This window comes from Quercus lobata, chromosome 10 (genome assembly GCF_001633185.2).
Source record: "Quercus lobata isolate SW786 chromosome 10, ValleyOak3.0 Primary Assembly, whole genome shotgun sequence".
NCBI lineage: Eukaryota > Viridiplantae > Streptophyta > Magnoliopsida > Fagales > Fagaceae > Quercus > Quercus lobata.
Window position 1 is genome coordinate 15,270,086 of NC_044913.1, and position 26,504 is coordinate 15,296,589.

The 26,504-nt window shown below is 38.8% G+C and overlaps 4 protein-coding genes across 5 annotated transcripts; all 4 read left to right on the forward strand.

Annotated features, from left to right (window-relative positions):
* The first annotated feature begins 325 nt into the window (after window positions 1-325).
* On the forward strand, window positions 326-1,527 carry LOC115965779 ((-)-isopiperitenol/(-)-carveol dehydrogenase, mitochondrial-like). The gene has a single exon (XM_031085081.1). The coding sequence runs from the start codon at window positions 587-589 to the stop codon at window positions 1,391-1,393; it is 807 nt and encodes a 268-aa protein (XP_030940941.1). The 5' UTR covers window positions 326-586; the 3' UTR covers window positions 1,394-1,527.
* Window positions 1,528-1,628: 101 nt separating this feature from the next.
* LOC115965778 lies at window positions 1,629-5,639 on the forward strand. Of its 2 annotated transcripts, none has more exons than XM_031085079.1 (4): window positions 1,629-3,247; window positions 4,340-4,519; window positions 4,596-4,993; window positions 5,090-5,639. In XM_031085079.1, the coding sequence occupies exons 3-4, from the start codon at window positions 4,598-4,600 to the stop codon at window positions 5,603-5,605; spliced, it is 912 nt and encodes a 303-aa protein (XP_030940939.1). In that variant the 5' UTR covers window positions 1,629-3,247; window positions 4,340-4,519; window positions 4,596-4,597; the 3' UTR covers window positions 5,606-5,639. The 2 variants fall into 2 exon arrangements, with proteins under 2 accessions (XP_030940939.1, XP_030940940.1); XM_031085080.1 differs by lacking the exon at window positions 1,629-3,247 and adding an exon at window positions 3,955-4,252.
* A 3,453-nt stretch (window positions 5,640-9,092) lies between these two features.
* LOC115962496 ((-)-isopiperitenol/(-)-carveol dehydrogenase, mitochondrial-like) lies at window positions 9,093-12,421 on the forward strand. The gene is made up of 2 exons (XM_031081345.1): window positions 9,093-9,874; window positions 12,086-12,421. Exons 1-2 carry the CDS (start codon window positions 9,093-9,095, stop codon window positions 12,198-12,200), a joined length of 897 nt encoding a protein of 298 aa, XP_030937205.1. The 3' UTR covers window positions 12,201-12,421.
* An 8,094-nt stretch (window positions 12,422-20,515) lies between these two features.
* LOC115964181 ((-)-isopiperitenol/(-)-carveol dehydrogenase, mitochondrial-like) lies at window positions 20,516-21,713 on the forward strand. Its single transcript, XM_031083537.1, has one exon. It carries the CDS (start codon window positions 20,663-20,665, stop codon window positions 21,461-21,463), a length of 801 nt encoding a protein of 266 aa, XP_030939397.1. The 5' UTR covers window positions 20,516-20,662; the 3' UTR covers window positions 21,464-21,713.
* Window positions 21,714-26,504: the final 4,791 nt, after the last annotated feature.

Genomic DNA, 26,504 nt, shown 5'->3' on the forward strand with positions numbered 1-26,504 from the left:
AATTCAAATGAGAGACTTAAAGTCAAGGGAGAGCAACCCTCTACCAAATAACCCATTAATTTAATGGCCCTTGAGTAAACCCAAAAACAAGAATCAAACAATTCTAATTCTTGTATGATTGATCCACCAACCAAATTTTTTTTTTTAATTCTTTATTTTTATTTTTCCCTTCTCTTTAATTTTTTAAATCTATATTACGATTTCACTTTTTAGAATTGTCTCTTTCTTCTTTCTACTTTTTTTCTTTTTTCCCTATTTTTTTCCCTCCATACACGTATTCCTATTCTTATCCTCTCTATCTTCATTTTTACTTTTATTTTTCCACCTCTTCATCTTACAGTTATCTCAAGTTCTCAGACAGAGAGAGAGAGAGTGTGTGTGTAGGCCTTTCGGTCCAATCGCCCATATGGATCATTTTGTGGGGTTAGATTCTCTTAAATAAAGAGGAGATGCTCTTTCATTGAAAGTTGTAGTGCTTTGTTACTATTTGATTTGTAATATATGGGACCAGAGTAGTTGGCATAGTATCACATAGAAATTAAAGGTTTTCATTCACTGCTTCACTCCCCTGATTGATACAAACAAAATGACAGACTCCTCACCATCAAACAAGAAGCTCCAAGGCAAAGTGGCCATAATCACCGGAGGTGCAAGCGGCATGGGCGAGGCCACGGCGCGCCACTTCGCCACTCACGGCGCAAGAGCCGTCGTTATCGCCGACGTCCAAGACGAGAAGGGCCGAAACGTCGCCGCATCTATCGGTCCCAACATTTGCACCTATGTCCACTGCGATGTCAGCGACGAGGAACAGGTTAAAACGTTAGTAGACGCCACGGTCAACACGTACGGAGGCCTCGACATCATGTTCAGCAACGCGGGCATGGCTCGAGCGACACACGCGTGCGATCAGAGCGTGTTGGACATGGAGTTGTCGGCTTACGACAAGCTCATGGCGGTGAACGCGCGTGGAATGGTGGCGTGTGTGAAGCACGCCGCGAAGGCGATGGTTGAAGGGCGCGTGAGGGGGAGTATTGTTTGCACGACGAGCGTGGCGGCGAGTATTGGTTGCCCCAAGTACGTCGACTACGTGATGTCGAAGCATGCGGTGCTGGGGTTGGTGAGGTCCGCGAGCTTGCAGCTGGGCGCGTATGGGATACGCGTGAATTGTGTTACACCAGGTGCGGTTGGGACGCCACTGCTGAAGGACATGTTTGGGTGTGAAAATGATGAGGAGGCAGATAAGATGGTAGAGTCACGTTCCATCTTGAAAGGTGGGATGCTGAGACCCAATAATGTGGCGGACGCTGTGGTTTTTCTTGCTTCTGGGGATTCGGAGTTTGTCACTGGGCATAATCTGGTGGTGGATGCTGGGTTTTCTGTCAAAGTTGGCTAATGATCCATTAGAAGCACACTTGTGTGAGTTGTGTCACAAAGATTTTAGAATTTTCCATCTTTTGTCTATGTGTTGTGCTCGTAATTAAGTGTTCTAGTGTTGATTATCGAAAATAATAGAGGTGTTTTGGTAAAGTTATAGACTTTTAGTACTAGTTTTTATTCCAAATCGGGAATGCTCTAGTGGTGCTATTTTGCGCGTTCAAATGTGGATGCTTGGGTTTTGGACTGGTCATGACTTGTGGTTGTGGGACACTGAGACGTAATATTGGCTTTGTGATCATGCATAAACATTTTTACATGACCTTTTTACTGTTTGAGAATACAAGCGAATAAAAGATACTGTTTAAAAACACGCTTTTTTTTTTTTTGGGATGAACAGAAAACTCTGTTAAAGAGGAAAGACAAAACTACAACACCCTGCTGGACTCTCCCAAAATAATTGAAGAGAAACAATATGGGGCTATAATAACCCTAGCCAAAAGAGCCAAAAAAATTACAGGATAAGCACCATTTAGATAAGATGTGGGTTGCCTCATTACTCAGCCTAGGGACCCAGAATACAGAGACATTACTAGAGAGAAATCAAGGACTTCAAATCAGAGCATAGGGACTTGATTCTCCAAGGAGGGGCACTACCAAATTTGAAAAAAGCTAGACAACAGATTGAGAATCAGACTCCACAATGACAGATTCGCCAACCAAAGCAGGGGCTAAGGAAATTGCCCATCTAATTACTTCTGCTTCAACCTGGAGAGGGAGGGTTGTGTTCACTTTTATGGAGCCAACAAATACCAACTCCCCTCTCTTGTCTCTCACAACCGCAGCGATGGCAGAGAAGCGAGGACCCACTGCTGCATCAACATTTATTTTTATGTCCAGCCTGAAGGGAGGAATCAAAACCTGAGGAGGGGCAAAAACCAGACGTCTTGAAGTGGAGGCTCTTGAATTTGATGGGGACCCAAACTCAATGGCTTACATTCTCAACTCCCACTAACTCTCTTTAGAAGGCAGCACGCTTTATATTTGATGATGCACAGGATCGTCAGTAACAGTGAGTAGATGGAACCCTTCGTTGTGCGAGAGAGTATGCTTAATGATGGTCACCGGTGTGGTGCCTGCCACAACGTCTCCGATGCCAAAGTTAGAATGATAAAAAAATAGAAATCAAGATGTGGGTCTGTGTTTGTATATCTCGTACCTTCTATTGATTGTGTGGGAGCTTTATACCTGTGACCTTGGGGGCTAGCCGTTGGGGTGGTTAATGCTTTCTCAAGTAACGCCCTTGGTCCAATAATGATACTTTTAAGAGGTTCCCAACGGTCTGCTGGGTTGATTTCGTAACTGCTCAGGTCATTGATTGACTGCATTGAATGACTCCCTGCCTTCGTCAGTGATGATAGCTTTCTTCGTTGTTCCTGATGACTTCGTCAAGGATACTTCCTTCGTCATTAGTGTTATCTTCGTCTAGGGATGTAGAATCGTCATTCCCATCAATTGCCCCCCAGGTTCTGGGGTCGTCGGTGACGTGTCATGACGATCACAGAAGATGAAAAGTTTTTCTTATGACTCTTGGGGTTCTGTTCCGCTTTTAATGCTTAGTGGCGGCGCTACACGCAATCATGGCCACGTGGCGCATGATGATCTGTGGAATTAATGATATGACCCTTGGGTTTCCCGCTGGTTTTTCAATCGCTTTTTGGTCTAAGTTTAAAACTTCTCCTCTTTAATTTTTCTTTTACTTTTCAGAGAGCAAAGACAGAAAATTTCCCAGTGATACTCTGAGCGTTCTCTTGAGACTTCCTTTCTTCTCCAAATCACCTTGCGCTGTGTTTTTGCTGTTCCGCCATTGGAGGTGCGTTTCTCTTTCCTTTTACTTCCTTCTTTTTTCTTTTACTGCAGCATAATTTCTGATTCTATGTTTCCTTTTATTTCTCTTCTGTTGTTGGTCTCTGTTTTTCTTTTTGGGGATTTAGTTTGTGTCGTATTTCTCTGCCCTTTGATTTCTGCATTTCCATGGTTGATAGTTTGGAGGTTAGGATAGCTTGCCCGTCGGTCTCCTTCCTTTTCGTGCGTCTAGGGGGGTCTTTGGGTACTTATCCGTTTTTAGAAAATTTTGTGTTTGAGGGCAATTGTCTGAGCGTGGTTTTGGGCGACTTGTTGCCCTTGCTCCGTCAATCGCTAAATTGGTTCGAGGGTTTAGCAAGGAGAGGGTCAATGTCTGAGGTTAGGTCTAGTGATCTTGAGACTGGGTTGTCATCTAGTGACGATCCGGCTGAAGGAGATACAGCCGTCTCTGGCCCACGGGAGGTTAGGGCTTTTTACGCCCTCAGGGAGGTTTGTGGTCTGGACGCCGAAACCGTAAATAGGTTCAAGGATAGGTTTCAGTTTCTATCTAGGGTTCGTGTTCGTCTACCCAGGGAAGAAGATAGGGCCTGCCACTTTTTCCCAGGTGAAGTATGTTTTTATGAGTCAACTTTCACCTGCGGGCTTAGATTCCCCGTCCACTCGTTCCTGATGGAACTTCTGGATCACTTTGGTATTGCCCCCGAGCAGCTCATGCCTAACTCGTGGAGGATCGTGATCAACTGTATGCAAATATGGTTGGCCTCCAACGGGGATATGATCAGGATGGCTGAGCTCACCTACTTGTACCGCTTGAAAGAATCCAAGGAGTGGGGGTATTATGAGTTAGTCCCCTAGGAGAGAGAGACTAGGATTGTCAAGGGCTTGCCCTCGTCCTTCAGGTATTGGAAGTCGCGCTTTTTCTTTGTGTCTGGGGACGACTTCGAGACTCAATCCAGCAGTGATTGGGGTGATATCCCGAGGTTGCTCCGTCGGTGGGGAACCCCGACCTTAGGTGCGTCAGTATTTCTCCCCGTCGTTTAATTTTGCTACTTTTGAGCTTCTGGTTTTGCTAACTTCTTTGTTTCTTTGTTTGGCATAGTTAAGAGACGACCTAGGCTTAAGAGCCAGTATAAGAAGCGCATCGAGACTGCGATCGGGTACGCGGAGACGATTGAGAGCTGGGACGAACTGGTTGACCCCCGGTCTCTTGCATTTTACAACCTCAGTCCCGACCCGTCACCTTACGTTCTTCGTCAACTTGGTATTGAAGGCAAAAAGAGTAAGTATTATCTTCGTCAGTGCTGATTCTTCTTATGTGTACTTAAGCATTCTTGATAAGCGTTTTCTTCTTGCAGAGATGACGACAAAATTTAACAAGGACATGTACGCGAAGATGAGATCGAAGAAGGACGAGCCGCTGTCCAATCTGGGGAAGAAGATTGTGCGCATGACCGGGAAGGGCCCTGCTCCTATTCCCCTTAGTACCATTCCTCCCGTGGCTCCTGAGACGATGAGGACTGCCTCTCCGACTACGTCAATAGAGGAGATCGCTACTCCTGGCTCCAAAAGGCAGCACGTGGCTGGTAAAGGGAAGGAGAAGGAGAAGGCTGACATTCGTTCGTCAACAATATGGGACGACGAAAGGTTGGCCGTGGACAGGGCTCACGAGGTTGTCACCCCAGCGGACTTAAGGGCTCTTTCAGACATGTCTTTGAACGACGTCGTCCCTCGTCATGTTCATAAGCTCGTCCAGGTGCGGAGCTCTTCCATATTTTCCCTTTTCGTTTTCTCTTTTTTTTTTATTTTTTTTTTATTTTTTTTTTATTGACGACTCTATAACTTCTTCCAGGTGTTGGGAGAGAGCCTCCATATTACCACTGAGTATCTCACCCAAGAGGCCAAGGTTGTGTCTCTGACAACCCGGATGGAGGCCCTGGAGAAAGAGAACTCTGATCTGAAGAAGAACCTTATTACCTCCATGGACGAGGCGACCTCATTGAAGGAGAAGGTTAAAGTGTTGGATGACGACCTCAGGGTTGAACGCAAGTTGACTCAAGAGAAGGATGAGCAGCTTCTTTCAGCCAAGGAGAAGCTTGCAACTATTGCTGCCAGGTCGGTGGAGGCCTTCCAGACCACTGACGAGTACAATACTGTATTCTTCAGTTGGTATTTTAAAGGTTTCGAGCTTCTTAGGAGGTATCTTGTCAAGCATCCTTCTGGGGTCAACATGGAGAGCTTGGACCTGGAGGAGGTAGATAAGGAGATGGCTCTGGACGAAGCTGCTCAGTCCTTCGCCCCAGATGGTGATGCTCCAGAGCCTGCCACCGACGCACCTGCCGTTGAGGACGCTGCTGCCGATGCCTGACCTTGTCACTTAGAAAATTTTTTGTTGTATTTTTGGTGGATGCCCTTCTTGTTTTAGGGCCCTCCTTTTCTTTTTTTTTTTTTTTTTTTTTTTTTTTTTTTAATCTAATTCCAGAACAATTATTTACTTTGAAAACGATGTTAATCACCCAGTGGTTATGGGTTAAAATGAAGCATACTCACTTTTTCTTTCAGCGGCTGCTTTGGTTGATTTACGCTCGTCCGTATCTTAGTTTCTTGTGCTATTCTTATTCGCCAACGATTTGTTAACTGTTCTGACGATCTTGAATGTATTTTGAGTGTTGTTTTGATTTGATGTATGGCTTTTCCCTTTTTTCCCTTCCTCTTTATGTGAACTCATCAAGAGGACTTTTGCCACTTGTACTTGCTATGGGTTGTGTACGTGGTAATTTATGTCCGTCCAAGCGGAACATAGCCATTTAACTTTTATAACCCTGGTGTCTTCGTCAGTAACTTACATCCGTCAAGGCGGAATCTTGTTACTTAGTTGTTTCTACCCATTATGTGGGTCGTCAGTAACTTACATCCGTCAAGGCGGAATCTTGTTACTTAGTTGTTTCTACCCAATAGGTGGGTCGTCAGTAACTTACATCCGTCAAGGCGGAATCTTGTTACTTTGTTGTTTCTACCCAATTGGTGGGTCGTCAGTAACTTACATCCGTCAGAGCGGAATCTTGTTACTGTAACTTTTTATACCCATGGGGTTATCATTGGTAACTTACATCCGTCAAGGCGGAATCTTGTTACTTAGTCTTCCTTTTTTTTTTTTTTTACACCCTTCAGTGTGGCCGTCAGTAACTTACATCCGTCAAGGCGGAATCTTGTTACTTTAACTTTTTATGGGCCTTATGGTTGACTTGTACTACCTGCATAAAGACATCAGAAGAATAATCCTTTTATTAATCTCAAGAACGAATGCATTCGTCTATTACATTTACTCATGGTACTTCTTTAAATGCTCAATATTCCATGGCCGAGGGAGCTTTTGTCCATCCAGGGTTTCCAGATGGTAGCTTCCTTGTCTTGAGTAGTGAATGACGCGGTAAGGCCCCTCCCATGTAGGGCCCAGTTTCCCTTGAGTAGGGTTTTTGGTTGCTGCAGTGATCTTGCGCAGGACAAGGTCACCTATATCCAGTTGCCTGAGTTTGACCATTTTGTTGTAATACTCGGCCATCTTTTTTTGATACTTTGTCATCCTACTGGATGCGTTGTCTCTTACTTCGTCCAGGCAGTCCAGGTTGAGTCGTAATTCGTCGTCATTGAGTCCTTCTGTGAAAGTTCCTCGTCGTAATTCGTACTTAGTAAACCATTCTCTTGCAGCTCCTTTGAGAGTCGTCGGGAAGGAATGACACAATATCTCGTCAGGTGGTTGCTGAAGACCCAGAGTCGTCTTAAAGGTATTAAGATGATCCTGTGGGTCCTTGAGTCCGTCGAATGGCTCCAATTGAGGCAAGCGAAATTTCGACGGCACAGGGCATTCAAGTACCGCAGCAGTGAATGGCGAATCCGTAGCCCTTATCATTTTGTCTACGCTTCGGTCCGTCTTCTCTTTGATAGCACTCCTTAGTTCGTCCATCTCTTTCCTCATTTCTCGAAGAAGATCTGAGTTCTGTTCGTCCGGAGTAGATGGTCTTCGAGGGGTTTCCCTCCGTTGACTATCCCCTTCTTCCTCCATGTTACCCTTGGACCGGTTCTCTTCCTGTTGGGCTTGTTGAACCTGCTGGAGCCGTAGCTTCATTTCTTGGTTTTGTTTGGTGAGTTCTTCAATGGTGGCTGCAAGGGCTTGGACTTGCTGGGCTAAGGCTGCAGGGTCTGGGTTGGATTCCATCTAAATGTAGAGGGTTGATGGGAGCTACGTTCTCAGATATGAATCTGAAAATATCGTTCCCACAGACGGCGCCAAACTGATGATGCACAGATCGTCAGTAACAGTGAGTAGATGGAACCCTTCGTTGTGCGAGAGAGTATGCTTAATGATGGTCATCGGTGTGGTGCCTGCCACAACGTCTCCGATGCCAAAGTTAGAATGATAAAAAAATAGAAATCAAGATGTGGGTCTGTGTTTGTATATCTCGTACCTTCTATTGACTGTGTGGGAGCTTTATACCTGCGACCTTGGGGGCTAGCCGTTGGGGTGGTTAATGCTTTCTCAAGTAACGCCCCTGGTCCAATAATGATACTTTTAAGAGGTTCCCAACGGTCTGCTAGGTTGATTTCGTAACTGCTCAGGTCATTGATTGACTGCATTGAATGACTCCCTGCCTTCGTCAGTGATGATAGCTTTCTTCGTTGTTCCTGATGATTTCGTCAAGGATGCTTCCTTCGTCATTAGTGTTAGCTTCGTCTAGGGATGTAGAATCGTCATTCCCATCAATATTCACAAGTTTTTGCTTTTTATTTAAGCGAGGGGAAACGACCATCCTCAAGATGAAGCTGAAGCAGTTAGTTGAAGTATACAACAAGAATTTTATTAGTTACTCTCTATCGCATCAAAATTATAGTTAAAAAAAAAATTGTAGTATTAGATTTTTTTTTTTAAAAAAAAAATTATAGTAAAAACGTGATGAGATAAATGGTAGTATTAGATCTTTTTTTCCAAAAAAAAATTGTAAATATTTATCGAAACTTGAAAGTACTTTAAGAGTTGAGATATTTGTCACATCACCTTGGATAAGGTGAAAAAAGGAATGGCTGAAACTCGTCTACCTTTCCAATGCAATCACACGGAGTGGGGTGGGGTGGGGGGCCTTTGGAAACGCAAATAAAAAAAGAATACAAAAACTAAAAGGGAGAGTGTAGACGGACAAATGAAAAGAGCAAGGGGAAGAAGAAGGAGAAATAGCAGTAGAAGATTTGGCGTGATCAGAAACAACATAAGAAGATGAAGGCGTGACCGGCGACTTGTGTGGGCAACCTGCTGCTTCAAGTACTTGGTGCAACCCCTGCTTAGTTGACTTCTCTTCCCTGTTTATTATTATTTTTTTCCTACCAATCCTTTAGTGCCATATCTGAAAAAAAGTCCAAAGTGTATGTTGGTGTTAGTCGAAAAAAAGACCGTGGGAACCGTATTATAAAGTGGAGGTATAAAAAATGAAATAAAAGATTGTTATTCATTTAAAAATGTGTCTATTATTAATACTGTTTTTATTTTACACAAATTAAGTTGAAAAAAAATGTTTCAGGTATTTCAAATTTTGAAAACATACATTTACATATTTGCTATCAATAAAAAAAATATTAAAAAAACTTATTTTTTGGTAAAAAACTTACATATTTATTTATATATTTTAAAACACATTTATTTAATTCATCAATCAGGTCGATTCGTTTGTGTACAATGTTGTAATTTTGATATGATCTCTTTTGTATATATGGACAAACTTTGTCGAGAGTAGCTTGTCAACAGTACTACATAAGAAGTTTATTATTCACTTCACTGATCACTCACTTGACTAAAACAGAACAAAATGACAGACTCCATATCTTCAAACAACAAGCTCCAAGGCAAGGTGGCCATAGTCACCGGAGGTGCAAGCGGAATCGGCGAGGCCACGGCTCGCGCGTTCGCCGCTCACGGCGCACGAGCCATCGTCATTACCGACGTCCAAGACGAGAAGGGCCAAAACGTGGCCGTGTCAATCGGTTCCAACGTATGCACCTACGTACACTGCGATGTCAGCGACGAGGAACAGGTCAAGAACTTAATAGACTCCACGGTGAAATCGTACGGACGCGTGGACATCATGTTCAGCAACGCGGGCATTGGAAGAGCGACCCACGCGTGCGATCAGAGCGTGCTGGACGTGGACTTGGCGGCTTACGACAAGCTCATGGCGGTGAACGCGCGTGGAATGGCGGCGTGCGTGAAGCACGCGGCGAAGGCGATGGTGGAAGGGCGCGTGAGGGGGAGCATCGTTTGTACGGCGAGCATAGCGGCGAGTGCTGGTTACCACAAGTTCGTCGACTACGTGATGTCGAAGCACGCGGTGCTGGGGTTGGTGAGGTGCGCGAGCATGAACCTAGGTGCGTATGGGATACGCGTGAATTGTGTTTCGCCAGGGCTGGTTGGGACGCCATTGTTGAAGGACATGTTGGGGTATGAAAATGAGGAGGAGGATAAGGTGGTAGAGTCGACTTACACCTTGAAAGGTGGGGCGATGAGGCCCAAAAATGTGGCGGACACTATGGTGTTTCTTGCTTCTGCGGAATCCCAGTTTGTCACTGGCTATGATTTGGTGGTGAATGGTGGGCATAGAGGTTAGAGTTGGCTAAGAATCTGGGATGCACGGACGCGGCTCCCAGGCCGGCGTACCCGCGTCCGACGCGGCGGGACGCGGGAGCGACGCCGCAGACCGTGCGTCCGTCCTGCGTCGTGCCGCGTCGCGCCACGTGGCGGATCCCGATTCGGGCCGACGCGGCCAAAGTCGGCGCCGATGCGGCCGAAATCGGTGCCGACGCGGCCGAAATCGGGCCGACTCGGTCCGTATCGGCCGTATCGGCCTGTATCGGCCGAAACGGCCGAAACGGCCGAGTCAGGCCGAAATTCAAAAAAAAAAAAAAAAAAAAAAAGGTGCAAACGCACCGTTTATAAATTATTAGTAAAATATTTGTTTATAAATATTAGTAAAATATTTGTTTATAAATATTTGGTTAAATATTTGTTTATAAATATTTGGTTCAATATTTGTTTATAAATATTTGTTTATAAATATTTGGTTAAATATTAGTTTATAAATATTTGGTTAAATATTTGGTTAAATATTTGTTTATAAATATTTGGTTAAATATTAGTAAAATATTTGTTTATAAATTATTAGTAAAATATTTGTTTATATAATGTGAAAAAGTAAAAGTATGCTTAGCAATATATTAAACATATATTATAAAAATATTTTTAATAATTTTTTAATCACCGAGTCCTGCCGCACCCGCACCCACCTTTTTCAAAAATTGCCGAGTCCCGCACCCGCATCCGCACCCGCACCCGAGTCCCGAAACGCACCCGTGCTTCATAGCTAAGAATCCATTAGAAAGGCCCAACAGGTTATTGTCTTACTAGTTAGTTGGGCTATGTTTAGTTTAGCCGAAAACTTCACTCAATTCCCACCACAAGTTTGTTTATTTGGTTTAATTTCTCACTTCTTGTATATTTATCACTTAAAAAACTGAGTTAAAGTTTCATTTTGTGATTTTTCAAATAATAAAAAATTAAGTTAACAAACTGGTAAAAAAAACCAAATTGCCGGAGCTCACTCATATGACTTGTTTCTATCAAGTCAAATCAAACTTTTTTTTTTCTCATAATAAAAAGTCAAATTAAACTCAAGAGCCCCTACGACTCTTTTTGAGTGGCACCAGAAATCAGTTAAGTCTCATTACTCTACACACAAACTTAAGTCTTGAAGAGTTCCACCTTGCTCATTCCACACACAAATCTAAAATCTTGTCTCTGTCTTTGGGTCTTATATCCGAAGAGGCAGTGATGATGCCACGTTCATATCAGGGTGTTCCTAGGAACAATCTGATTTGAAAATATATATATATATATATATATTAATTAATTATTTTTATTTGTTTACCCTTTAAAAAAAATTAGGAACACCCTCAATCAAAATTAGGAACACCCTCAAATAAATAAATAAAATTTTATTTGTTCTACTTTCAAGCTAAAAAAAAAAAAAAAAAAAGCCCAAAAAAAAATTGAACTAAAATCTGGAAAAAAAAAAAAAAAACTCTAACAGTTAAGCCCACCAGGAAAAAAAGCCTAATATACTGAAAACTGAAACCCACGGATTCACCAAAAAAAAAAAAAAATGATCGATATAAGATTGATAAGTGCAAGCCTAGCAAGCCCACAGATTCTTAACAAATATAATAATAATAATAATTTTATAAACTTAGGGTCTGTTTGGATACAGCTGAAAACTGAAAATTGAAACTGAAAACTGAAAAACACTGTAGCTAAATAATTTTTAAATGTGTGAATAGTATCGTGGGACCCATTTTTAATGAAAAAGTTGCTAAAAAGTGAAATTTGTGGGTCCGTGAACAGTACACGATGTGCTGTGATTGGCTGAAACAAATTGGAAAAGTCAAAATTTGCGGTTACTGTTCATTGAACAGTACATGAACAGTAACCGCAGCACTCAAAAAGCTCAAAAACGCGTGGAAAAAAAAAAGAAAAAAAGAAAAAAGAAAAGAAAAGGGAAAACGCAGACGCAAACGCCCTATCCAAACGTAGCCTTAATATGTATATGGTATAACCATTACCCAATCATATTTTAAACTCAAACAATTCTTAACCTAATAAGAACCTCACATCCTCACTTCTCACCACCAGAAGCGACTCAGCAAGGCAGCAACAGCAATATTGAACACCTAGAGCAGCTCTACGATGATGAGATCGGACATTGACTTGGCCCAGATTGGACATTACGAGATCGGCAACGGCAAAAGCGAGAACGGGAAATAAGAACCTCAGCCTTCAACGTGTCGCGACAGCGCCGCCCCTGACCTCAGGCAACATCAAGGTATTTCAGTTCTCTCTCCTTTTCCCTATCTCATCTCTGCTCTGACTCTCTTTCTCTCTCTTTTTCTCTATCTCATACTCACAGTGGCAGAGCCATGTTATGGCCCAAGGGTTCATGGCCCCCCCAAATTGTTTTTGAATTTTTAGGAATGTAACTTACGAGCTTGATGATTTCTTGTCTCAAATCTGTGTTCTAGGAAGGTATTAGGAGTAGGAAACTCATTTCTTCTTCTCTTTGAGTTGTTTTCCAAAGCTTTTTAGTGCTTCACAGATTTCTAAGGCCAAAAATACTTTATTATTTGCTCTAATCCTAGAGGACCACACGTGTATGGTTTTAAAACTATACACTACAAAAGAAAAAGGTGATCTCAGTTACTTCCAGCTAGGTACATGGCTTATTAGCTTTCATTCTCTTGTCTGACTTGTATTGTGAGTCTTGTGACTTAGACTTATCTTTTGACAATATAAATTGCTTAGCTTTTGTCTTTTTGTGTAAATGTATGTAAATATAAAAATATGTAATTGTGTTGAAATTGTTGATTGGCTCTTGTCTCTTAATGTGGGGGTGGATGGGGCCGTGGCATTAAATTGGAGTAGTGGTCTGTGGTTTCTTAAAAGTAAATGAATATTAGTTAAAAAAAAAAAAAAAAAAAAACTATGTTATGCAGTTTTGCAGTGGGTTGAGCCAGGTGGATGATGCATATTATTAGTCTTTACATTGTGCAAAGCAAATTAAACTGTGGGATGTGTGCTAAATTGTGTAATTTATGCTTCTTTATGGATCACCTGAAAAATATTTCTAGAACCGCCACTGTTTACCGAAACACCTCAAAATACTCGAAATAGACCGGAATGACCCGAAATTTTTTCTGAAGTAAAATAGGGTGGGTTACTATTCTGGTTTGTTTATTGGCACGGTATTTTTCAATTGTTACGGCCAGAATGGAATGAAATTAATAACATTGAATCAAACCTAATTACCTAAAGGCTAAAAATAAATAAGATTGTATAATTTATACTTCCTAAGGAACACCCTGAACAAATTTCCTGGAGTCGCCACTGCGAAGAGGGCTCCTCCCTTGGATTTCTTAGCTTCACCTCTAGCTTTAACCTTCTGCTTCAATTTTTTCCGTTCTTTGCCTCTAGGACTGCCCTCAAATCTCAAGTAAACATATCTTTCCTTCATTTTCCTTGAATTTTCCCTATAGATTTGGGTTTCTACATGTTGGTTTAACAATTTATTTCAACAAAAACTTTGTTGTGTTTATACTAGAGATTTTGGGTTTGGTTTTTAGTTCTTGGTTTAGCAAATTAAATTTAGTTTTAGGATTTGCTTTGAGAGTTGGAGGCAGGGGCGGAACTACAGTGGGGCAGGGGGGGGCCATTGCCCCCCCCCCCCCCCCCCCCACACCCCACCCCCCAAAAAAAAAAAAAAAAAAGCTAGTGTTTATATATATATATATGTTGAAATTTTAAATTTTGGTCCTAATAGACCCCCCAGTTAAAAAAAACTGGTATACATATGTAATTTGAAAAATTAAGATTTGCCCTTAAATATATATATATTTTTGGATCTCCTCTGAAATAGTGCCGAGTTCCATTTTGATAAATGTGTTGAAATGTTTAAGAAACACTTATTTTATATGTAGTATTTTGTTAAGTATGAAATAGATGTTAGTTTTTATTTTCATTAAAAAAAAAAATTTGTTTTAAGCTTTGCCCCCCTTAGGTTCGAATCCTGGTTCCGTCCCTGGTTGGAGGCATGGGTTTTATTTCTTGAAAAAAAAAAAAAAATAGAACAAAGGATTGCGGCTCATGATTATGCATCCCTTGTTTTCTTCATTCATCTGCTAAACGCACAAATTCAGCTCCAAACTTTCAAGTGCCAATAGGGAAAATAAGTTCCAAGTGGGTCACTAAGCTCAGCATATATCAAAAACATGCTCTTCAGAGGGTAAGAGAGACCTGCCCTTTAGCTTTTTTGTTCAAAATTTTTTATTTTTTTATTTATACCTTTGTTAGTTGTTACTTTAGTTTCCTTTGATTTTTGATTTTTGATTTTTGATTTTTTTTTTTTTTAAGAATACTAAATATTTTAACAAACACACGGAGAAAAATGAGAAGATTTTAAAGAAATTAACAGTAGTGTATATCTAAATAGATCTAACTCTTGGATACACAATATATGCTTTGATTTAGATTTGTCAAGTTCTTATTTTGATAACTGGGTTTGTTAGTTAACATCCTTAATCAATGTTTTTTTGCTTCAACTTATGTTATTAATTTTTATTTGCTGTGTATCTGAAATTATCTTGTTAACTAAATTTACCCATACAAGGAGAACTAAAGCCAAGTTTGAGCTTCTACACATATTTCTTCTTTCTTCTAAAGAGTTGGGGTAGGGAGAAATGAAAGAGGATTGTGGAAAAGAGAAGAGTTCAGACCGGTTCTAAATAAAAGAGGACTATAGCCGTTTTGAAGCAATCAAACTAGTGGGCTCGACTATTTTGAATTGAGTTAAAGATGTTTTCTTAAACGAAAACTAAAGCCAAGTTTTCAACAACATTCATCTAATTAAAATGAAATGAAATATTCACTTTGAGACCTCTGAGGTGATTAAAAGATGTTGTTTAACTACCTTTTTACTATATGAGAATATTAAAGATTAAATACATTAATTTTGCTTTTATTCAATTCAGTCTGCTAATTTTTAATTTTGTTCAATCCAATCCTCTCGTTAGTTTTTGTCAAAATTTAGTCATTAAGTACCTCCTAAACGATGTAGATTTGTATTGGAAAAGTTAAAAGTTAACGGTGCAATTCTAACGAAGATTAATGGGAGAACTAAATTGAACGGAAGTAAAGTTAGAGGACTAAATTGAATTTTAGACAAAATAGAGGGCACAATTTATGATTTAGCCAATTTTAATAGAAACTTAAAGCTTAGGCCTTTCAATAAACATATGTGGGCCTCATGTTTTTAGTGGCCGAAATGCAATGTTTTACCCATCAAGAATTGAGTTTTTAAGATTTATGTATGAGCCTCATGATTGTAATTGGTATTTTCCCCCCAATACCCATTTTCTATAAATATGGTTAATTATTGGGAAAACCCATCTTATGAGACACGAGAGAGATGACGGAAGTTATGAGTCCTAACCCTTTGAAGGAGAAACACGAGCCCTGACCTTGAGCCCAATTTACGACGCAAGAAATACATGGACCATGGACCCATTCCTTTTTTTTTTGCTCTAACCATGGACCCGTTCCTTGATGGAAATAAAACACAAGTTAAAATGAGTCCAATACATGAGGTTAACATTTCTTTTTAAGAAATGTTTGTTTTAAGCCGTTCCTAGAAAAACAAATGTGACAAAAAATGTGAGCTATAAATCCAAACCATTAGGTATGAGTAATTTTAGGCCGAGCCTGATTTATGTGGTTGGAATATAAATATAAATATATATATATATATATATATATATATATTTTTCCTGTGAACAGTTTGTTTCATATATTTTTTCCAAAGCGTACGTAATATTAGGAGTACAACTTTTGTTACAATTTACTCATGTGGCAAGTTACGAGTAGTAGAATTGTGGACTCACCACTTTTTCTCTACCTCTCATAATTTGCCACGTAAGCAAGTTGTGGTAAAAATTGTAATCCTAACATTTTATTTTTCTTTCAAATCATATAATGGATTCATTTGTTCAATTTTATGAAGATCTTATTAGTTGTATAACACTGATGTCACATTCAAAGGAGACCAATGCATCGTTGCCTATTTTTGCATTATATATATATATATATATATATATATATGATAAAAATAAGAAAAAAATTAATATTATGATTCAGTCATAAAATTTTTTGAGTAGTGTTAAATACACAAATATTTGCATAAATATTTTTCATAATTGTTGATATAAAACTTTCACCTAGATCTAATATTGACATTATTTTTATCTTTAATTTTTAATTTTTAATTTTTATAATTTGATAGTTATAAAAATGTAAGAGTAGGAATTAGATCATGGATCTCTTTAAGAATGAGAGCAAGTAATGCCATTAAACTATAAAGACTTTTTTCATTACTTGTAGTATATATGCATGATACTACATTTACAAGGATTTTGAAGAGGCAACTATTTTGACTTGTGAAGATAGGGGGTGTTTGGTAGAGGAGTTTGAGTAATGTTGTTTAGGTGTTTTTGATATACGTATAGGTGAAAAAGTATGTGCAAAAGTGTGTAATGTTTGTTTAAAATGCTTAAAAGTGTGTTCAAACTAAGCTACCAAACACCCCCATGTATTGTTGCAACTTCAAGTGTTTGTCACAGTATTTGGCTTAGAAACTTATTGAAGAAGCTACATATAAGGTAAGAAGAAGCTAATAAGAAATTTGTGGACATAATCTAGCATTCCATGATCGAAGTAATCATATTGATACATACAAGGTATATATCATTTTATTTCAAAATGTATGCTAAAAAGAAAGTTCAATTTGAGTTTGTGAAATTATATGATGAATAGTACTCATCATGCCACTCAAATACAACACCTTTTATAAGTTACAAAGGCATTGTTGGGAGTGAATAGAAAAATTATATTATATTTGAGAGTTTACGAAGGAATTGATGAATCGAATAGAATAGATATTATAGAATACAATATAAAGAAAATAGATATCATATTATAGAATACAATATAAAGAAAATAGATATCTATCTGTATACTATTTGGATGTTTGAAAGAGAAGATATGAAAAATTATTTATTTTATATTTTTTAGAGTGGAATGAAAAGGAATTGAAAGGAAATTTTTATAACAACGTTACTATCATTCCATTTCTTTAATAAAAATAATGGAATGAAAAAAAAATTGAAATGAATGAACTACCATGTGAGAAAGTAAGAATTGACCAGGTGTATGGAATAATTTTTCATGTGCAAGAGCGCACCTACTTCCAACACTTGTATCTCAGCCAAGAGGGTTGCACACACTTGCATTTATAAATGCAAACTACCTTGTCAGATTCTTTGTAAAAACAATTTAGAGAACTCATATCCTTTTTTTGCAAAATTTGACCAAACTCTGAAATTAGAAGGCACTATTTCTCTTTTAGTCTTCCACTTTTCCAATATACCACACATCCCAATCTTCATATTGCAATAGATCCATTTACAATAATCTAAAATAATTATTTTTATAGGTTTGTTTCTCCAACACCTAACCCTCATGCCTAACTTAACCCATGCCAAATAGGGGCTAGATCAACCCATTCCTAGCCCCCCACCATAGTCATTGCAGCAATCTACCACCCATGACCTAATTAACATTGCCCCATCCTCCATGATAGTGCCCTAACAACACCAATCGACCCATTGCTGTTATAAATAGCAAAACCTTTACTACCAAACTGTCATAGGAAATGCCTCTGGATAGCACTTCCACACAAGATTGATTGTCAAAATATTATGAACTTTCAAAAGACCTCACCAAATAATTAATAGGAACGAAGCAAAGTTGACAAGAAAGTAGATACAAACAAACACAAAAAAGAATACCAATGATTTACATGGGTCGGCTTTTAGCTTACGTCCTCATGGATGACAATGAGGAGAAAATTTCACTAATTAATAAACATGGAGAATACAAAATGGTGTTGTGGGCACCCAAGATTGGCCCAATGGGCTGGTCTAATTCTTGGGCTCTCAATCTATTTGTATCGTGGGTTTTGGGTTTCCTACTATGGGTAGTCCTTTGCTCAAAGACCCAATCGCTCACTCTTGTTTTTGCAAGCCTCTCCCCTCCTTTCTCACAAAGTCACTTCCTCTTTTCTGAAGTAGTCACTCTTCTCTCTCTGTCCTCTTTCCAGAGTTTCCAACCCCCCAACTTCTCATCCTAGTCTCTTATTTATAGCGTGAGATCAGTGAGAGTGTCATGATTATAAGTGGAAATAGGGGTCCAATTCCATCATTTCTAAGTGAATGTTTCGTTGGTAGTGGTAGTAGTGGTATTGGAATTGGTTCCCACCTTTTAAAGGCTGTTTGGTAGCGATATTCCCCAAATCTATACCAGGCAACCGAGACATGGTACCCCGAGCAATCACGATCATGTCCAAGACGCAGTTGACCGAGCAAGGCCCAGATTGCGCCTCGAGGTGTGCTTGAGCCAAGATTACAAGCCCAATGTGCCTTAGGTCAAGCATCGCGGCATGAGGCCTGGGCCCATGGCTTAGTGGGCTTAGGACCCTAGCCCGTACAAGGGGTCGGGGCCAGGGACCGTGCCATAGGGATGAGGTCAAAGGTCCAAAAGGCATGAGGATCCCGTACTGTACAAGTGTAATAGTACTCTTACAATGCCCACATCCCAATACATCCAATGCTATTCTCTCACTCAAATACAAAAATTCTCTCCCTGTACAAAGGTTGGGACCCAATACAAAGTTTGGGGTTGCATCTAATACAAAGGGAAGTTTTCTCTTCTCTACACATTCCCCAACAAGCCCCTTCATTTTTGCCACACCACTTTTGAATAACAAGCTCCATATACATAGAGCAAAACAATACCAAAGTGTCGGCATGCAAACAAGAAAGCCATGCAACAATGAAGTCAACAACTTCGGCAAAGACCATGAAGCAAATCTAACACATTTAATGTGGATGTGATACCAAATCTTGACATTGCACCAAAATTACAAACTTCAGGAAACAAATCTGATCTTGGCATTCACCTAAAGCCACGCCTACATTAACTTGTGGTGACAATGCATGCAAAAGAGAGAAGTGATCACATGCAAGTACTATTTGGCTTATGGTACTTTTCCAGTCAGCAATTCCATAATCCATAGTCAAATAAAGTGGCTACAATCAATTCAAGCCATTCTCTAACAATTACAATGACTCGAAACCAAATCGGCCATCTATAGAAGAGTCGAATGTAAATGCTAATACAAAGATGCAACAAATGAAAATCTAGCTTAACTTTTCGGAATTAATTAAGTATTACATTTTTCAATTAGCCATGATTGAAGTTAATTACATTTTCCTAATCAACTATTCTCATTTCTTGGCAACTCATGATTGGGCAAACCATTATGACCTCACCCTCGTTTGTAAAATACCATAGCCACCAGCGTGAACTAAAAATTTGAAGTGGCACACTGCTATTGGAGAGTGTAAACAGGACCGGTTAGAATTCAAACCATACAAGTTCCTCAAAAAAAAAAAAAAAAAAAAAAAAATCAAATTATATAATATCAATATTACCTATCTCCCATATATTCTGTCCTTTGTGGGTGATACCTGCATTCCATGCTATTACCGAGCTGAATCTTCACAAGCTTGAAAGGTCAGCAAAATATATATTAACCCATAATTTCTTTCTAGTAAAGAATGCAAAGGAATATATACAATAGTGAATTAGATCAAATTTGGGCCAAAATGGCCCATTAGCATTAATTTTTGAAATATTTAGCAACAGAGCACTGTTTCGGAAATAATTAGGGAAATACCACTTTTTCCGAAAACGCCGCTATAGGGCCCGAAAACGTCACTATAGGGCTTAAAAAACGCCACTATAGGGCCCCTTGAACCTGTTATGGGAACTTATAAAAAACTTTTGCAGGAAAACGCCGCTATAGGGTCCAAAAACGTCACTATAGAGCTTAAAAACGCCACTATAGGGCCCCTTAACCTATTATGGGACTTATAAAAAAAATTTTGCAGGAAAACGCCGCTATAGGACCCAAAAACGTCACTATATGGCTTAAAAACGCCACTATAGGGCCCCTTAACCTGTTATGGGACTTATAAAAAAATTTTGCAAGAAAACGCCGCTATAGGACCCGAAAAAGTGATATTTCCCTAATTATTTCCGAAACAGTACTCTGTTACTAAATATTTCAAAAATTAATGCTAATGGGCCATTTTGTCCATCAAATTATACTAATACGAAACAGCAATAAGTGCTGCAGACATGTCATTTTTCTTATCTAATAAATTAAAACTCACTTGGCTTATTTGCCCGGCTGCATACATTGTATGGGAACACCGGCTGCATACATTGTACGGGCACACTGCTCTAAACTTACATACAAAAGTATGGCCACGAGGATTGACACAGAGTCGTACAACCTTTCTTGGAAGCACTTGGTTAATGGTACTACATAACAATTAACGCATGAGTGAAAAGTACCGTTGTCATAATTTTTAGATGTGTGAAAATTACCGTAAAATTTATTTTTAATATTTTTTAATATGTGAATAGTATTGTTACAGTATATAAATAGTAACAGTACAAAACAGTAATTTTTGTCCACCAAAGTCAACATATGCGGGCAAAAGAAAAAAAAAAAAAAAACAAAGAAAACGCAACACCAAACGTGGACGTAGGAAAACGGAAAATCCAAATGCCCTCTAAATATAATGCAATGAGTTGTGTTCTTAGCAACTTTTGACATAAGAAAGATATTCAATCACCTGATTAACGCAAACAAACGAAATGACAGACTCCACAGGCACAGCTTCAAGGAGCAAACTCCAAGGCAAGGTGGCCATAATCACTGGCGGAGCAAACGGCATGGGTGAGGCCACGGCGCGCCAATTTGCCACTCACGGCGCAAGAGCCATCGTCATCGCCGACGTCCAAGACGAGAGGGGCCAAAACGTGGCCGTGTCAATCGGTTCCAACGTATGCACCTACGTACACTGCGATGTCAGCGACGAGGAACAGGTCAAGAACTTAGTAGAGTCGACGGTGAAATCGTACGGACGCTTGGACATCATGTTCAGCAACGCCGGCATAGGAAGATCGACCCACGCGTGCGATCAAAGCGTGCTGGACATGGACTTGGCCGCTTACGACAAGCTCATGGCGGTGAACGCGCGTGGAATGGTGGCGTGCGTGAAGCATGCGGCGAAGGCAATGGTGGAAGGGCGCGTGAGGGGGAGCATTGTTTGTACAGCGAGCAAAGTGACTAGTGCTGGCTACCACAAGTTCGTCGACTACGTGATGTCGAAGCACGCGGTGCTGGGGTTGGTGAGGTGCGCGAGCATGAACCTGGGCGCGTATGGGATACGCGTGAATTGCGTTTCGCCAGGGCTGGTTGGGACGCCATTGTTGAAGGACATGTTGGGGTATGAAAATGAGGAAGAGGATAAGGTGGTAGAGTCGACTTACACCTTGAAAGGTGGGGCGATGAGGCCCAAAAATGTGGCGGACGCTGTGGTGTTTCTTGCTTCTGAGGATTCCCAGTTTGTCACTGGCCATGATTTGGTGGTGGATGGTGGGTATAGAGGTTAGAGTTGGCTAAGAATCCATTAGAAAGGGCCAATTGTGTGAGTTGTGTCACCATCACCAAGTTTTTATGCATTGGTTCTCTGTTGCTGGATTCAAGTTGTAATAATCGAAATCTTCTAATAATGGTTGTAAAGCTGGACTACCAGCTAAGGAATAAATAGATTAGGCTGCTATACAAACTGCCTGAAAACTATGAATAAGAATGTAATCTGCATAAATTCAAATTTGCAATCCATAGAGACAAATAGAATTGTCTTTTAAAACTCTTTTTATCATCATCTTGCACCCCGACATCTTGAGCTAGTTTTGACTGAAAGGGGCCACTAATTAATTTGGTTTGGGAAAAATTATATTATGTAGCGGATACATACGTTGCCTCCCTCTCATGTTAGTGAGGCCCACCTACTGTGAGAGGGATATCAAAATTATCCAAGTCCAAGACACCAAGAGCACGACCTAAGTGCTTTATTTTGATCCTTTGTACTATAGGTCGTGCATCTCTATCTCTATTTACTTACTCAGTGAAGACAGATGTCAACAGGTTATTGGCTTACTAGTTAGTTAGGCTATGTTTGGTTTAGCCAAAACCATCACTCAATTCCCAAAGTGGGTAGATCCCACCACAAGTTAATTTATTTTGTTTAGTTTTTGTTTTCAATTCTCATTATTCAAAAAACTGAGATTTTTTTTTTTTTTTTGAATATATTAAAAAAAAAATGAGTTAAAGTTATATTTTGTGAGTTTTCAGATCATAAGAACTAAGTTATAATGATAGATTTGTAAAAAAAACCAAACAGCCAGAACTTACTCTCATAAATTTTTTCTATCAAGTCAAACCAAACTTAAGAGCCCCCAACGACTCTTTCTAAGTGGCACCAGAAAGTCCCATTACTCCACACACACAAACTAACTCCTGAAGAGTTCGGCCTTGCTCATTCCACACACAAATCAAAAATCTCGTCTCTGTCTCTGGGTCTTATATTCGAAGAAGGGCTCCTCCCTTGGATTTCTTAGCTTCACCTCTAGCTCTGATCCTCTTCTTCAATTTTTTTCTGTTCTTTGCCTCTGGGTCTGCCTTCAAATCTCAAGTAAACACATCTTTCATTCATTTTCCTTGAATTCGTCCTAAAGATTTGGGTTTCTATGTGTTGGTTTAACAATTTATTTCAACAAAAACTTTGTTGTGTTTATACTGGAGATTTTGGGTTTGGTTTTTAGTTCTTGGTTTAGCAAATTAAATTTAGTTTTAGGATTTGCTTTGAGAGTTGGAGGCAATGGGTTTTCTTTCTTTAAAAAAAATAGAACAAGGAATTGCGGCTCATGATTATGCATCCCCTATTTGTTTCATTCATCAGCTAAATGCACAAATTAAGTTACAAACTTTCAAGTGCCAATAGGGAAAATAAGGCCTTGTTTGGTTTAAAAAAATGGTCACTCATCACTCATCACTCAGTTTTCATCACCCATCACTCATCACTCATCACTCAAAATACCCCAATTTCCTACCCCACTTGTTTGACACATATTTTCAATTTCTCATCATTCAATTTTTTCTACTTTTGTGGGACCCATACCTGAGCATTATGTCTTAAGTTCTGTTAGCCTACTCGCCTCCCCCTCACTCTTTTCATTTCATTCTCTTCCCCTTCAGTCACCATTGCCTTGTTACTCTCACTGAAGCTATCCTTTTTCTCTTTCATTTCTCATGTACACACACATCAACAAGAACAATCCTATCCCAAACCTACGGCCAAACCATCATAAACATACAAACACAAATGAATACAAACATCAACTCATAGGTACCCACAGATGTTCAAATCAAAACCCACAAATACCCAAATCAAAAATCACATATATAGACCTTATGCCCAAATTAAATCCGAACCCACACAAATCTGAACCCATAACAGCCATCCACATCTCAGATCTAAACCCACCACAGCCACATCACAAATCTGAACCACACACACACCGACACCCATGTCTCAAAAATCAAAACCCTATAACCACATCTCAAATCCGAACTCTGCACCCACAAGATAGAGAGAGAAAAAAAATTTTGATCGCCTGGGTATTGTTGTTCGCTTGGGTTTTGGTCTTCGCCGGGAGTTCAATCAACAAATGGAAATTTATGGGTTTTTGTTTCTGGGTATAAATTTATGCATGTATGAAAATGGTGGAGTGGGTCTAAAGAAGAAAGAAAGAAAGAAAGAAAAAGAAAGAAAGAAGAAGAAGAAAAAAAAAAAAAAAAAAAAAATGTTGGATTTCATCTGAAGAAGAAGGAAAGAAAGAAATAGAAAGAAGAAAAAAAAAATTTATGCATGTATGAAAATGGTGGAGTGGGTCTAAAGAAGAAAGAAAGAAAGAAAGAAAAAGAAAGAAAGAAGAAGAAGAACCAAAAAAAAAAAAAACATTGGATTTCGTCTGAAGAAGAAGGAAAGAAAGAAAAAGAAAGAAGAAGAAAAAAAAAAGAAAAAGAAAGAAGAAGAAAAGAAAAAAATGTTGGAGTGGGTCTGGTGGAGTGGGTCTAAAGAAGAAAGAAAGAAAGAAGAAGAACCAAAAAAAAAAAAAAACGTTGGATTTTGTCTAAAGAAGAAGGAAAGAAAGAAAAAGAAAGCAGAAGAAAAAAAAAAATGTTGGAGTGGGTCTGAAGAAGGAAAGAAAGAAAAAGAAAGAAGAAGAAAAAAAAAAGTGCCGTTGGTGAAGTGACAATGCACTGGTGAAGGGGTCCACTGAGACAACTTATTTACGAGACTGCCACTGAATCATGGATGATGAGTTTTGAAAACAAGTGAAATGTGTTTTCATTTTCTCTCTTCATCACTCATTTTTTTGAGTAATAGAATCACCAAAACAGGATCACCAAACATGAGTGATGGAGTCCAAACAAAATGTTTTCTGTGGGTCCCACCAATTTTGGATGATGAGTGATGAAAACAGGATCATATCACTCAAAATTCACTGCATCCAAACAACCTCTAAGATCCAAGTAGGTCACTGAGCTCAGCATATATTAAAAACATGCTCTTCAGAGGGTAAGAGAGACCCTGCCCTTTAGCTCTTTTGTTCAAATTTCTCATTTATTTTATTTTATTTTATTTATAACTTTGTTAGTTGTTACTTTAATTTCCTTTGATTTTTTTTTTTTTTAAATACTAAGTATTTTAACACACACGGTGAGAAAATTTTAAAAAAACTAACAGTGGTATATATCTAAAGAGGTCTAACTCTTGAATATACAACATATGCTTTGATTTAAATTTGTCAAGTTATTATTTTGATAGTTGGGTTTGTTAGTTAACATTCTTAATCAATGTTTTTTTTGCTTCTACTTATGTTATTAATTATGATTTGCTGTGTATCTGAAACTATCTTGTTAACTAAATTTACCCATACAAGGAGAACTAAAGCTAAGTTTGAGCTTCTACACATATTTCTTCCTTCTTTTGAAGGGTTGAGGGAGAGAGAAATGAAAAGCAATGCGGGAGAGAGAAGAGTTCATACGGGTTCTAAATAAAAGAGGACTATAGCCGTTTTGAACCAATCAGACTAGTGGGCTCCACCATTTTGAGTTAAAAATGTTTTCTTAAACAAAAACTAAAGCCAAGTTTTCAACAACCTTCATTGAATTAAAATAAAATAAAATATTCACTTTGAGACCTCTGAAGTGATTAAAAGATGTTTACCTACCGTTTACTATATGAGGATACTAAAGATTATATACATTTTTTTTTTTCTTTTTGAGGAATAAAATCTGCTACTTATAAACACATTTTATATTCATTTCCTATCTACTGTATTAACATTGTATTTAGTTGTAAAGTTTGTTAAGTTTAGGTTAAATTATAAATTGTACCCTTTAATTCTACCTAAAATTCATTTCGGTCCATTAATTTCGCTTTTATTCAATTTAGTCTTCTAATTTTCAATTTTGTTCAATCTAGTCCTCTCGTTAGTCTCTGTCAAAATTTAGCCACTAAGTACCTCCTAATAAATGTAGATTTGTATTGAACAAAGTTAAAAGCTAATACTGTAATTCTGACGAAGACTAATGGGAGAATTAAATTGAACGAAAGTGAAGTTAGAGGGCAAAATTGAATTTTGGGCAAAATAGAGGGTACAATTTGTGATTTAGCCAATTTTAATAGAATTTTTTTTTTATTTTTTTTATTTTTTTTTATACAAGATAGAATTTATACTCTAGCATAATCTAAGTGTATATGTGTGTGAAACTTCCTCCTGGAGACTTGAACTCCAGTTTTTACCCCCCATACCCCACAAGTATTTATACTTGTGGAGTGACCACCGCACCAAAGGTGTGCGGTGGTATTTTAATAGAAACTTAAAGCTGGTGCCTTTCAAGAAACATATGTGGGCCTCATGTTTTTAGTGGCCTAAATGCGATGTTTTACCCATCAAGAATTGAGTTTTTAAGATTTATGTATGAGCCTCATGATTGTAATGGCCCAAATAACTTAACTATTTTGTAATTGGTATTTTCCCTCCAATACCCATTTTCTATAAATATGGTTTATTATTGGGAAAACCCATTTTATGAGAGACACGAGAGAAATGACATAAGTTTTGAGCCCTGACCCTTTGAAGGAAAAACACGAGCCTTGAGCCCAATTTACGATACAAGAGATACATGGACCATGGACCCATTCCTTGATGGAGATAAAAGACAAGTTAAAATGAGTCCAATACATGACGTTAATTTTTTTTTTTTTTTTCAAATGTTTGTTTTAAGCCGTTCACAAAAAACCAAAAGTGACAAAATGTGAGCTATAAATCCAAATCATTAGAGCATTTATATCAGTATTTCTAAAGATGTGTAAAATAGAAAAAGACATTACTTTTACACATTTTGCCACACAATTGCTCCACATCAGTGCTTCTAAACTTGTGTATATATTTTCACTAACTACAGTAACCGTGTATATTTACATGGTTACTGTAGCATGTGTATTTATTATTTTATTAATTTTCGTTCGCACCAACTTTTCTCTCTCTTCTCCGTGCACGACCTCAGCTCCTCATC